The 13,366-nt window shown below is 38.1% G+C and overlaps 1 protein-coding gene across 1 annotated transcript; it reads left to right on the forward strand.

Moving 5' to 3' along the window:
• Positions 1 to 6,091: 6,091 nt before the first annotated feature.
• LOC136695685 (uncharacterized) lies at positions 6,092 to 12,706 on the forward strand. The gene is made up of 12 exons (XM_066669902.1): positions 6,092 to 6,187; positions 6,387 to 6,622; positions 8,389 to 8,567; positions 8,659 to 8,752; positions 8,908 to 9,264; positions 9,351 to 9,468; positions 9,551 to 9,642; positions 9,722 to 9,836; positions 10,713 to 10,820; positions 11,153 to 11,332; positions 11,857 to 12,024; positions 12,342 to 12,706. The coding sequence occupies exons 1-12, from the start codon at positions 6,106 to 6,108 to the stop codon at positions 12,569 to 12,571; spliced, it is 1,959 nt and encodes a 652-aa protein (XP_066525999.1). The 5' UTR covers positions 6,092 to 6,105; the 3' UTR covers positions 12,572 to 12,706.
• Positions 12,707 to 13,366: the final 660 nt, after the last annotated feature.

Here is a 13,366-nt window from a genome sequence, read left to right on the forward strand (position 1 = left end):
TGTTTGTTTATGGGAATTTTTGACCATTCCTCCAGAAGCACATTTGTGAGGACAGACTCAGTCTCTACTGTAATTCATCCCAAAGATGATCTATCAGGTTGAGGTCAGTACTCTGTGCAGGCCAGTCAAATTCTCCCACACCAAACTCACTCATCCATGTCTTTATGGATCTTGCTTTGTGCGCTGATGCACAGTGATGTTGGAACAGGCCATCTCCAAACTGTTCCCACAAAGTTGGGAGCATGAATTTGTCCAAAATCTCTTGGTGTACTGAAGCATTAAAAGTTCCTTCATGGAAACAAAGGGGCTGAGCCCAACTCCTGAAATGCAAGCCCATATCATAATCTCTCATCCAATCTTTACACTTGGCACAGTGCCGTCAGACAAGTCCCGTTCTCCTGGCAACCGCCAAACCCATACCTGGGAAAAGTGCTATTCATCACTCCAGAACTCCACTGTTCTAGAGTCCAGTAGCAGCATGTTTTACAGCCATGGAAACACATTATATGAAGCTTTCTACACACGGTTCTTGAGCGAATTTAAACCCCACATGAACTTGCAGATCTGTAGCAATGGATTCTGCAGAAAGTTCTTGTCCTCTATGCACTATGCACCTCAGCATCCGCTGATCCTACTCTGTTAACCCTGACCTGTAACTTTGTGGCTTTTGTTGGTTAGTCACGACCTCTGTGCTGCAGAGACTGTCTTTGTTGGATGTTTCTATTATAACCTTTATACTCAGCTGCTAATAGTGGAATGATTCCAAATGGTGGAACTTAAGTTTTCTGTTAATTTTTCACCCTTTTTGTAGTGAGTCGCAGGCATGAAATTTAAAATTCCAGCAACTATTTACTTTAATTGCATCTCCATTTGTATTGTTCTGTACTATGCCCATGTGTGTGAGCTCCGCTGCTGCAGAATAATTAAATAATTATGTTATATAGGTACAACACATGCATGTTGACAACAATTTAACACTTTACAGGATTTTTAAATTCATACACATTTCCACCAAAATTAATCCAATCCCAATTTGAACTGCACTCCTGTGAAAAAAGGGTTAATGTTTTCACTCACTTGATATTTTGCTGTAGCTATGTCGAGTAGTGACAAGTAAAGTGGTTTAGTGGTTTGTATTATGCAATCGTAACTTCCCCTGTGCAATATATCTGCTGAACTAACAAAATTAACCAGTTTAAACTGGTTTTTGAAGGCCATTCCTTATATTATTGTAGGACTAAAAAGGTCAGGGGAGCTTAGCTCAACATTTAGAACAAATTAACATTAGAAATCAAATCAAACACACCCAACACTGGTGTACTTAACTAGCTAAATCTTATAATTAATTTGTTTCACGTGCTTGAACATCACGTTTCTTATGGTTAAACGTTAAGTAATTTAGAAATGCTGTGACGGGCTGGTGCACTGTTCAGGGTGTGGCCCAACCTTGCATATTCCAGGTAGTCTCAGGATCAAATGGTTACAGAAGATGAATGAATGAGTGAATGAATCGATGATTAAGATATGTGCTTAATGCTATTCTGTCATGAAAAATAAAAACCGAAATACTACAGCTACAGGAATCCTATAAAAACTCCTAGTGTTAACTGTATTATATCTATATCTATATTATATTATAACTAATTATATATATTTTGAATTTATTTACCTTTAGGTACTGATGTAAAACTTTTTAAACTGCTAAGTAAAAGTGGAAAGTGCTTTATTATTATTATTATAATCATTATTATTATTAATGAGTCCAAGGGACATGCTGCAGTTGTGTGTGGTTCAAATGGTGCAGGAACAGGAGTTAACAGTTCATAGGACAGACACTGGGAAAACACTAAAGGACCTCTACTGCCCTCTAGTGTATATCTCCGCCATCACTCTAAACATTTACATGAGCCCCCTGTTCCTTCCTGTCCAGGTTTGGGGTTTCCCTTTGGTTCCAGTTTCCACACTGGTCAGTAATGGCTCTCAGGGCTTGGTCAGTATTACATTGGTCAGTAAGCGCTCTGGGCTTTAATGGATAAACACAACTGGCGCTTGTGCATACACATTACCCCAATGTTGAGTTTGGGGAATGTGTGTTATCAAATATAATTATGTTGACTGCATCATAATACCCATATATCACTCATAATATACACTGCACCATGTTAATACAACTGTAAAGTGTAACTTTTGTATTACTCTAACTGTTATAACCACACAGCAACCACAGAAAAGCACTTCTTACCAGAACTGATATCTAATCCAGCTAACGTTAGCAGACGCTACCACTGGCCCTCCTTCTCAACAACCTGTTTATAACACCCTGTCGTAAACAAGCTTGGGTTCCACCGACACAAAGTGTAACCCTGACACTTAAAAACACACAGCAACCACAGAAAAGCACTTCTTACAAGAACTGATATCTAATCCAGCTAACGTTAGCAGACGCTACCACTGGCCCTCCTTCTCAACAACCTGTTTATAACACCCTGTCGTAAACAAGCTTGGGTTCCACCGACACAAAGTGTAACCCTGACACTTAAAAACACACAGCAACCACAGAAAAGCACTTCTTACTAGAACTGATATCTAATGCAAAAAATGTAGCTAATTCAGCTAAAGTTAGCAGGTGCTGCCACTCGCCCTCACTCTCTCTTTCACTCATTCCCATGAGAGAGGTGCTATTCTCATTATTACAGGTTGGAGGAGCTTCACAATCTGTCTGAAGCTGTCATTTTTTAGGTAATTATATACTGTGTTCCTTTAATTAAACATCTTTAACCATGTAACCATTGCCTGCGGTTACTTTATCACTGGCTTGAATATTCATGTAATGTTTTACACCTGCCACTAGAGGGCCATGTGGTGTCAAGGCACTTTATAACTTCTTAAGGGACAACCCATTCTCATTCCCAACTCGTCCTATTTTGAAGCTTGGGCAGAACCCCTTGGCGTCAGTAAATGCACGCCGAAGGTGACCTATTGCGTAAGATTTTGACGCCCACGGCAGTCCCATACACTGCAAGGTAAATTCTCCTGCGTCTTAATTCGACGTCGACGGACCTGCGTTTCCCCGAGGTTCGTGGTGAAAATATTTTAGTCGCCTCAGTCATCACATGGTGTTGGTTTAATCGGTGTGGTTTCTAAAAAGCACTTTTATCATTTTAACTCAATCCTCGTCTTTAAAAATATACCCAAAAGCAACTTGTCTTCAAATTCCTTTAAAACCGTTGTTAAACGTCCCCTGAACGTCTCAAGTCTGACGCGCTCGGCAGTCATCACTCACCGTAAAAGTGCTCTGTTTGAGGACATGAATATGAACACATTTGATATTAATTTTATTAAACTGAACAAAATATGGGAGTGCTATTTGTAAGACACTATTATTATTATTATTATTATTATTTGTTGGACAATCAAAACATCCATGGGTTGAATCTGCAGAAGTTATTATACAAATATTTAGCTCAGTTGTATCTTCCTTTTTTTTTTTTTTTTTTTTTTTAAACTAAGAGCTGAACATATTCTAAAATTATTTATATAAACCGTAGCATGTTTAATACTTTGAAATTCTGCCGCGCAAATCCTCGCGACATTCTCCGTGATCTTATTCCTTCACCGGTGGTAAACGAGCACAACGCCCGCAAAAACTGTTAAGGTTTTTTTTTTTTGAGATATTATTTGTAATAAATAAGCAAGGGCTCCGTTCAGTGGGTGTTACAGTGGTCCCTTGTAAGAATAAGTGCATAATGATCTAAATTCTGATGAACTGAACTGTCGATTTCAGGACAGTTTAATAGACTTCCAAGGCCACGCTAGCTATCGCTAAATGCTTCTGCTCGAATGTCGGCTAATGTGCCATGTGCATTCGGTCAGTAGTCACAATGATTTAGCAGCAAATATAAGTGAAGTGGGTAATATCTGTCGGTACACCGGGCTTCTTCAAAATGAACCGTGCTTCGCTCTTGCGGTTGTCTGTATTGACTGGGGTGCAGGGGAACTCTGTTTGGAGCTAAGATGAGAGTCGCAGAGGGCAGTTTTGCTGACATCTGGCACCTCGTTTACACATCAGATAAACAATTTTAATAATATAAGCTTTAACTTAGTTTATGGGAAAAAAACGAAATTATACTTAGAGGTGTATCATATGTTGCAAAAATGGCATCTTATTCCTGTTTTAAATAGATTGGCTTAATGTGTTATATTTTCTTAGCTTTTCACTTTTTTGTATCTCCCAACAGGTCAACATTCTTATTATCATCTGTTGAAGTCTGGAGTGTGGTCAGAGGAAAAGCTATTTTAAGAGTTAGCTATAATCAACCCAAAAGCTTTTTTAAAAGCTACCTGTCTGTCTACCTGTCCATCTGTCTGTCTAGTGAAAGCTTTCCAGCATATCACGTGTTGGCATGAGTGATCTGGAACTGGATGATGAGCTCAGCAGTGCTGATGAGCTCCTTAAAGAACTGCAACAAGAAGAGGTAAGCTTCTGGATTGGGTTCTCCCACTGAAGGGTCCATGCCCAGGAGGGAACTGTGATAGTCACTGGCTTCTCCCCAAGAGCTTTACAAGTAATTGGTTCTTAATATAATTGCATTAGGGCACAGCTCTTCATAATGCAAATAAGATGCAAAAAATATGTATTTACCAGTCAGTTTTAATAGATAAACCCCAGTTTATCAAACAACTGCACTGTAGTTCATTTTGTTCTTCTTAATTATGCTCACTGTGTCAGATACCATAGTGTATGTATCTTTCTTCTTGGTTTTGTTTGCTAATGTTGCAGAGAGACAACTCTGAAAGATGTCTGAAGCCTCCTGCCCAAACTGTCCACTGGAGACAGAGGGATAGTAAGGGGGATGTTGTTTCTAAGAGGCCCAGGGTTCAGAGGACAGTAAAAACATCAGCACCTCGTCAGTTTTCTTTCATTTTTAAGTCAAGTTTCATTATGTAATGTCATGTATTTTAACAGCTTTTTCAATTTTAGGTCTGGACAATCCAACCAGGGTGTTGTTCAGCCAGGACAATTATGAAGGTATTTTTAATGGCTTTATTTTTTTAGTTAATTTATTTTTAAATCCAACAGCAGGCTTGTGACAGTCGGTCCAGGTTAATGCATTAACATACATGTTTCTGTCTTCCATAGAACCTTGTAGTAGTGCTAGCATTTGTGCTGATGCTGACAGGAGAACAGGTCAGACATATATATATTTGATTGTACAATTTGTAAAGTCAGATTGATGTCTGCAGTGTCTGTTGCCTTTTTAAGACGTTTGTATTATTAGTGCTATTTATAGCAGTTATAAAGTTGTATTGCAGTACAAGTCCTTGTTAGCGACTGTTATGTGCGACAGGTCTTATGTTTGCATGGTCAGGAATAAATGTTCTAAAATAAGAAAACCCCCATTTGCCAGCTTCTCAGAAAAACACATTTTCTTAACGTATAATTAAAAGACTTTTAATACTTTTATTAATTTTTGTATTATATTTCTTTCTGAAATTGAAAGTGTACAGTGTAATGTTTTATGTGTTACACAGATGTACATGTTTTATACAGGTTCCTTGCTTGAAGAACTGAAGGAGCTTTTGGACACTGCGCTTGAAGTAGATCTAGTGTCTCTTCATGAGCCTCCACCTTCCTCAGCCTCTTCAGATTGGAGCACGAGAATTTCCCTCTCCGCTGAGAGATGGAGAGAGTCCAGGCCCGATCTAGTAGTGAGCATGCTAAAAGGGGAAGATGTATGTTCCCACAGTTGCCAAATGTGTGGCAATAAAAAGGCTGTGGTGCGCTGCGGTGATTGTCTCCCGTACCCATTCCTCTGTGCAGCGTGTGACATTGATAGGCATGGTCATTATCCCCTGCATAACCGGGACGCTATAGTGTCAGGCTTTTTAGAGCCTTTACCTCCCACAGCATGTTTCACACATGATGATGATCCACCATCTTTAAAACAGCTTTGTAAGTACATGTAATAGTAAATACCTAACATTTATGAAAATAATGATGGTCAGTGTAGTTTATTATAATATGCTATGTTACCAGTATTAGATATTGCATTTACTGTACTTCTGTTTTCAACATGTTTTGTAGTTAGGTTTCTGCCTGTACATATGCCAGACTGTGTTTGTGGTTGTCCTCATCAAGCTTTTAAAAGTTCTCCTGAAAGGTCTGTTACTCTCATCACCATCAATGGTAAGAAGATTCTTCTTTGCTCTTTTTAAATTTTAAATGTTTTGGTGTATGCTTAAATTTAAAATACATTAAAAAAAAGCAGATATGGCATGTCTGACATCAGACTATCCGTGTTAATTTTACTAAAGATTTGGATAAGGCTCTCTTAAATTTAAACAGTAAGTATACACTAAATATTACAGCTCTTCTTTCTCTGTAGGTCGTTACAATCTGACACTGCCTGAGCTGTCTTGTCCAACATGTGGGGTGACTTTTCCATCAGTTTCCGTGACTGATCTGCAAAGAAGTGGCTATTGGCCTGGCAGCATGAGCTTTTGTACAGTCTTCTCAACTGATGTTTTCCTGTCATTTCGGGAGATGAAGTTGGCTGCACCTGGCTTATCTACTCAGGCGTTTGTGAAAATGCTGCAACAAAGGACTGCACGCTTTGGCAGAGTGAGTATTTCATTTTAATTTAGTTTTGGACACTCAATTCATTCCAATAAAGTATTTATTGATTCTACACATCTCTCAATTGGTAATTGTCAATAATGCGATGGTTTTTCAAACACATGAAGGCTGTTCTAGGTAACACTGTGATGTGGCGGCCTGTGTACCCCGTCACTGGCCTTAAAACCACCTCTGGAGACTGTTTTTAAGACTGTTAAAAGTCTGCAGTTGACTATTGGCTGACTGTCCAGAGTTGATCTATAGCTGGGGATTTGTCAGCCTGCTTGGGCTATACTTTTACTTTTTAGGGTCTGTTAACGTGGCAGATGCAGCTAAAGTTAAGCCGACATTAGAAATACAAAAGCCCCAGAATATGGAGAGAGAACCACGTGGAGCAATGTAAACACGCTCTGGATTCGTCAGGAGACAATACAAATTATGTTCAAATTGCTTCCTGTGGTTCTTGCACCATATTCTGGGGCTTTATTACTTCTTATGTGGTAAAGTTTTGGACGATGCATTCTGTTTTAGTCTACACCTAAAAGTAACAGCATCGGTCCAATCTCTTAGCAGTTGTGAGCTACTGAATGAATGAAATACACCTGGAGTGAAGTGTTAAGAGCAGGGACTTTTGGAGCTGTGCTTACCACTTACTGCTTCACAAATTTTTCTCCTGCTTTTGTGATTGGGAAAGCAGTGAAGACTATCAGTTTTTACTGCGCCCTTGAACTGGAAATGACCTACAACAGCAAAACAATGTGGCATGATTTTATTTAAGAACATTATTCACTGAAATAGTGGTTTCTCTCCCATATGTAGAGAAAATAAACTGTTCTGTGTGTTTTTAACAACTCGTTTTAAAGATCTAGGGTAGTTCCACCATCTTGAGGCTCACATGTTACCAGCCGGTGTTATTTTTAACACTGATATATGGATACATCACAATGGTACTTACCTGTGAACCTTTGGGGTGAGGGGTCTTAAAGAGATGTTGATGAGAGCAGGAGCCATTTATATCCCAGAGGGGCAGATCCACTAGCGACAGGAAGAAGGGTCCACTCTCTGTCTTCAGGTCCTGTAAATGAGAGACAATGTTAAAAATATCCTGCTCTATAAGTACTTACTGTTATAACATGAAAACCTTACAGTTCTGAATGATGCACCATAACTGCTATACTATAAGTGCTTTAAGAGGGAAGGTATGTTTCCATTTTCTTGTACACACCTTTTAATAGGGTTAGGCTCGACCCGTGGTGGGGTCAAGGGTGTAAGAATTCTGAAAGTTTCATGCGGCGGGGGTTTCCTCTTGAAGCTAATACTAGCAGCTCGTGTAGATTCAAGTGTCAGTGTGTATACATTAGTGCTTGAAGTTCTAGCCTGGAGGCTGTTCCTTCAGTTAGAGCTCGTCTGTAGCTCGAGTCAGCTCTCATTTTTAACCCTTTGTATTTTCTTTATATTTTTGTATCCTCATCACAGTAATAAATCACTCTTCGTACCTTACTTCTCTAGTTGTTCTGTTAGATGTGTGGACCTACCTTTACAGACCTAGAATATTTACAGTCATAAATCCAAAATCTTCCAAAGAAGTTATTAACATGTAAAACATCCATATTTTTGCTTGATTCAATTTCTTCAACACAGAGGGACAGAGCAAATGTGTAGATTACCCAGGGGACCTAGAGGACCATTTTTAGGACTGCGGCAATAATCAGTTACCAATCTTTGCTTTCTGTGAATTTAAAAAGCTCCTTTTACTTTGTTTTATTACGCAGACCGGAAATATATCAGCGGACTTATTTGGCCGAAGTTTTCATGAATGGGTAGTGGTCAAATATGAATTGGAGAAGTTGTGCCAAGAGGACTACTTCACTTGTCCAGCCTGCACTCCCAATATGCTTGCAGTTTCTGTTGATGGAAATCGCAAACATTACCGTTTCAAGGGTTCTGCCAGGTACAATAATTTATTTCTGTTTTCCCACTGATTTGGCCTTCAGTTTTATATTGACTCCTGAACACTGGTTTACTTATTCATTCTTTTGTAGTACAAATGAACCCGGATGTTTTGATGGAGTGTTCATTTACAAGGATGAGGAGGTTTCTCGCTTTGTGGAATATGTTCAGCAGAAGTCCACTCATGTAATTTATTATTTATTCATTTATTAAGATGTGTTCTTAGCAGTGCTGAAATTTGACTTTTCACTTGTACTCATAGTTAATACAGCATGATTAATGGATAATGTTATGTTTTGTGTGCAGTGATTGTCTTTTTAATGTACTTATGTGTTCAACAGGTTTCTGGAAAGCGGGTATGTGGAGCATCGGAATGGACAGCAGCTAGAGAGTTGTCCCGGAAGTCCAGCAGCAAAATAGATGAAGAAGGGCTTGAAATTGCTGTTTGCCGGCATGGTGTTCTACTTGGTGCACTAAATATGTACCGAGGAGAAATATTTGCATACCCTCTTTTTCTTCAACAGAAGTTAGCAGCCACGATGCTTGGGAATATAACATTTCTATGCTCAGATGTGGCCTGCAAGTACTTCCCCTATCTGCAAAAGGTTGCACAGCATTGTCCGGAGTTGCAGCATCTCTTGGACATGCGACCATTCTTATCAGTTATGCATGCTAAGGCCCATGCTTGGAAATGTGAGGTGATTTGCAATTACAGTTGAGCCGAATGGATACCTTTTTGATTCATTATTTGAGTAGATACCTTTTTGAACTTTCTATATCTTAGGTGCGGTGGGGAGGAGCATATCAGGAAGGTGCTGGTTCAACAATTGGAGAAGAGGTGGAGCAGGTTAATAGCTTCCTTTCAAGGATTGCTATTACCACCAAGTATATGAGTAAAGCAGGTTTGTGTGTTTATATATTTATGTGTGTGTGTGTGCGCCTTTTTTCTTTTTCTTCTCATTCTTGCATTGTATATTTTTATAGGTCGAACAGACATGATAACTATGCAAGTAATGTCCTGGAACAAAAGAAAGTTCCTCAATATGGGCAGTGCACTGGTTCGGCGATATCAACGGGTATTATATACATACTTTTGTTTTATTAGCATTTCTTTATTGTATTAAGGACAATTATAACAACACAACACATGTACAGGTCCAGAAGGCTCTACAGGAGCAAAAGGACAGCCTTCAGATGCTCAAGACGGAACTTGCTGTTCAAGATGATGTCTTACACAAATGGGTGACAGATGTACAGCGTTGGGCAGAAGGTAAAATTATGTAATGTGACAATCACTGACTTAGTTTTAAGGATGTTAATAAATGGATCATTGTTGTTTTACAGGTTCGTATCTGATAACCCTTGGTCAAATCCCATATTTTGTTGATTTTCAAAGAGAAACTATGTTATCATATCTACGTGGGTGCCTAAGACTTCTCTATCGTGGCATAAATAATATATAATAAAATAATTTTGATAAATGTATATCAAAACTATATATAATCAGTATTGGTGAATATTGCGATCAGGGATATTTAACAAGGCTACTCATCCACTTTTTGAAACATCTTGCATTTACTTTAAAAACACAGATTGCATTTAATTAGTTTATAAAAAATGGTTCTATTGCTTTGTGGTGCAGATACCACTGTATAACATGATGGTGCGCAGTATTTGTTGTTCCTCATCAACTCTTTGAAATCAAAGTGTTATTGCAGTTGTCTTGTTTTCGTATTCATTGAAAGCCAGAGTCATACTTGAAAATGAAATTAGATCCAGCACTAGTTGTGCCCCATCCTGGTCTTGCACAGTTCAGATGGAGCACACCTTGAAGTAACATTCAGATGCCCCTGAAGACATTCATTACTTGTAGCAGGTGTGCTAAATTCTCCAGAAGTGCGATTGAGCACCCCCACACTGCAGGGGAAACACAACTATAATATTTAATGCAGAGTTTCTATTTTTTTTTCTAAGCCGTTCATACAAAACAAAAAATATGTAATACTGAATATATAATATAACATTCATTTTCTGAATGTGAAAAAGTGAGTTCTCTTCAAGGATGTTGATCATTAGAAAATCAACAAAATGTAATTTGACCAGGGGTGCCCAAACTGTGTGTGTTTCATACATCTTTCCTTAATAGAACCTGATTACAGTTCCATTGATGGACAACTGGCAGACTTGCGTAAAGAAGTGATGGGCCTTACAATGAGTATTAAACATCGAACTCAACGTCTTTACAGGCAGACAGGTACAATTAAATTGGAATTAAGGTTCTAGTATGAGCAGTCTAAAACATTTGCTGACAGTTACAAGTACAATAGAGAGTAATGTCTCCAATATAAATGAAAAGGAGGAATTTTAAATAGTTGGTTTAAAAATATAAAATTGTGAGATGAATCGTCTCAATCAGTTCTCTTTCCTGTTCAGATTTCAGCACTTGAAAAGCAGGACATTGACACACATTTATCCATATACAATCTGCTAAACCCTGTTTTAATACTAGTGTTCATAGGGCACTTCACCAAATAACATAATTTTTATTAATTTTGAACATAATTATTGTAATTATGTTTAATTTAGATAGCAACAAGAGGCGCCACCGGATAAGGCAGAAGATCTGGGAGGAGAAGAAGCAGTTGGCTGTTGCTGTGGAAAAATATAACAGGCAGGCTGATCCTTCACAGAACATGGTCTCCACTGAAGATCTTCTCAAGTCTGACACATGTGCATGGCCTTGGCAAGTCCCTGGCTGTGAAAGTGGTAAATGTTACTGTTTGAATAATACATAAAACATTCATTCATTTGATTCATTTTTTTAGTTCTGTTAATTATACACTGATCGACCAGCGTATCTCTTGTATCTACACTCATGGTCCATTGTCATCATCTCCACTGACAGTGTAGGAGCACTTTGTAGTTCTGTTTCTATATATACATTTATCCTGTTCTTCAGTATTCAGGACCAAAGAGCAGAGACATTAAGGTGTTTTAAAAATTCCTATGCTGTGTCCAATCCACAGCCCTAAGAATGATTCAATACCTAGATCATACCTGCTCTGTGGGGGTCCTGAGCACTGAAGAACAGGATATCAGTGAATGCGGAGAAACAGATGAACTGTTGTCTGTAATTGCAGAACTACAAAGTGCTTCTGTATGGTAAACAGAGCTGATAAAATGGACAGAGAATAGAAACAAGTAGGTGGACTTGACAGGTCAGTGTAAGTGTCTGTATTGCTATTTTTATTTCTTACCTGGCTTTGACCAAGGTGTTTTTTGTATTACAGAATCTACTGACCTTTTGACTAAAAGGAGAGTTTTTGACAAAGTTATGGCTCTAGGGCGTCTTCAAGAGGAAGAGCATATTTTGTGTGCCGAGATGATGCAGCACTGGAGAGCTTTAATAACCCGGGCCCTCAAGTTAGAAGAGTTGAGCAGGGATATTGCTTCAGGCTGTTAGTATTCCTTTTATTTGCATATATTGTGATATATTTTGCCATCTCTTCACAAATGACATGTTTTGTTTATTTAAGTGAAAATAAGTTACTGCAGTCCCTTCAGAGAATGTACATCCATTTTTAATGAACAATTACTGTTTATTTCCTGAATTTCACATGCTGAATTTTAATTATTCACATGAAAACTTTAAATCCATATCATGGTCACTGTTTAGTTCTTACTTTAAATAGATTTGTACAAATTGTGAGACTTTTAGCCTCTCAATGTAAACTGCTGAAAATAGTGAAAAGGAATGCACATATTGTTTTCACAGCTGTGCTGCTCCACTTGTCTGACATGGATGCCCGAAATGGACTATTGTCTACAGTGATTAGGAAGCGTAAGGAACTGCAGCTACACATCCAAAGCGTCAGAGAAGGCTACCAAAACATCTTGAATCATCCACTCTCAGATGTTTTGGTTGACAACTCGGAGGAAGCTGAGGAAGACAGTGAGCCATGTGACAGCAGTAGTGATGATAGTTCAGACAAGGAGGACTCCTGATAAAGATATCTAATAACATGTAAAATATGATATAATTTGTAATCTGCTGTTAAGTTAATTGAATTATTTGTTCATGGGGGCTTTTCCTGAAAAAATATTTTTTTATGGTGCATACTTTTTTTTTTTTTTTTTTTTTTTTTTTTTTTTTTTTTATTCTTATTCCATGGGGTATTATGATCAATTTTTTTTTATTGTTTTGATTTAAACAGTTTGTTGGTTGGTAATCTTATCTCAGACAGTTGCTAGGTGTCCAAGGTGGGTGCTATTGTATGGCTAAGCAATTTCCGTGGTATCTTTTGGTGGTTACCATATTGTCAATTTTTTTTTATTATCTTCATATGATATTTTTGGTGCTGGCTAGGGAATTGACAGATGGTTGTTAGGGGGTTGCTAAGTTTCAGGGTGACAAAGTATGCAGGAGTGTACAGTACAGTATGGAGTACAGTCTGGAATAACTACAATGTCCTCTTGTATGCTAAACAGCTGATAAAATTGGTTGTCATCACTATTAGGTCGCTGGTCATAATAATCTGATATGACCAATGTATTTATGTTTACCACGTTGTGCTATTTTTCTGTGTGTTTCTCCCTTCAAAACTAGGTATAAAATTACAATATAAATTTTATGCCTTTTACTTTGTCATTTTATTTGGTTCTTTCATCTTAATCTACTGGTTTCTTTTGTTCCTATGTTGTTATCGAGGCTATATACAGATGTTTTGACATGTCTTAATTTTTCTTAACAGTTTATTCTGCATTTATTCCTGTTCATTCATTTTGTTTTGTAAGATTTCT

Source organism: Hoplias malabaricus, chromosome 4 (assembly GCF_029633855.1).
Source record: "Hoplias malabaricus isolate fHopMal1 chromosome 4, fHopMal1.hap1, whole genome shotgun sequence".
In the NCBI taxonomy this organism is placed as follows: domain Eukaryota; kingdom Metazoa; phylum Chordata; class Actinopteri; order Characiformes; family Erythrinidae; genus Hoplias; species Hoplias malabaricus.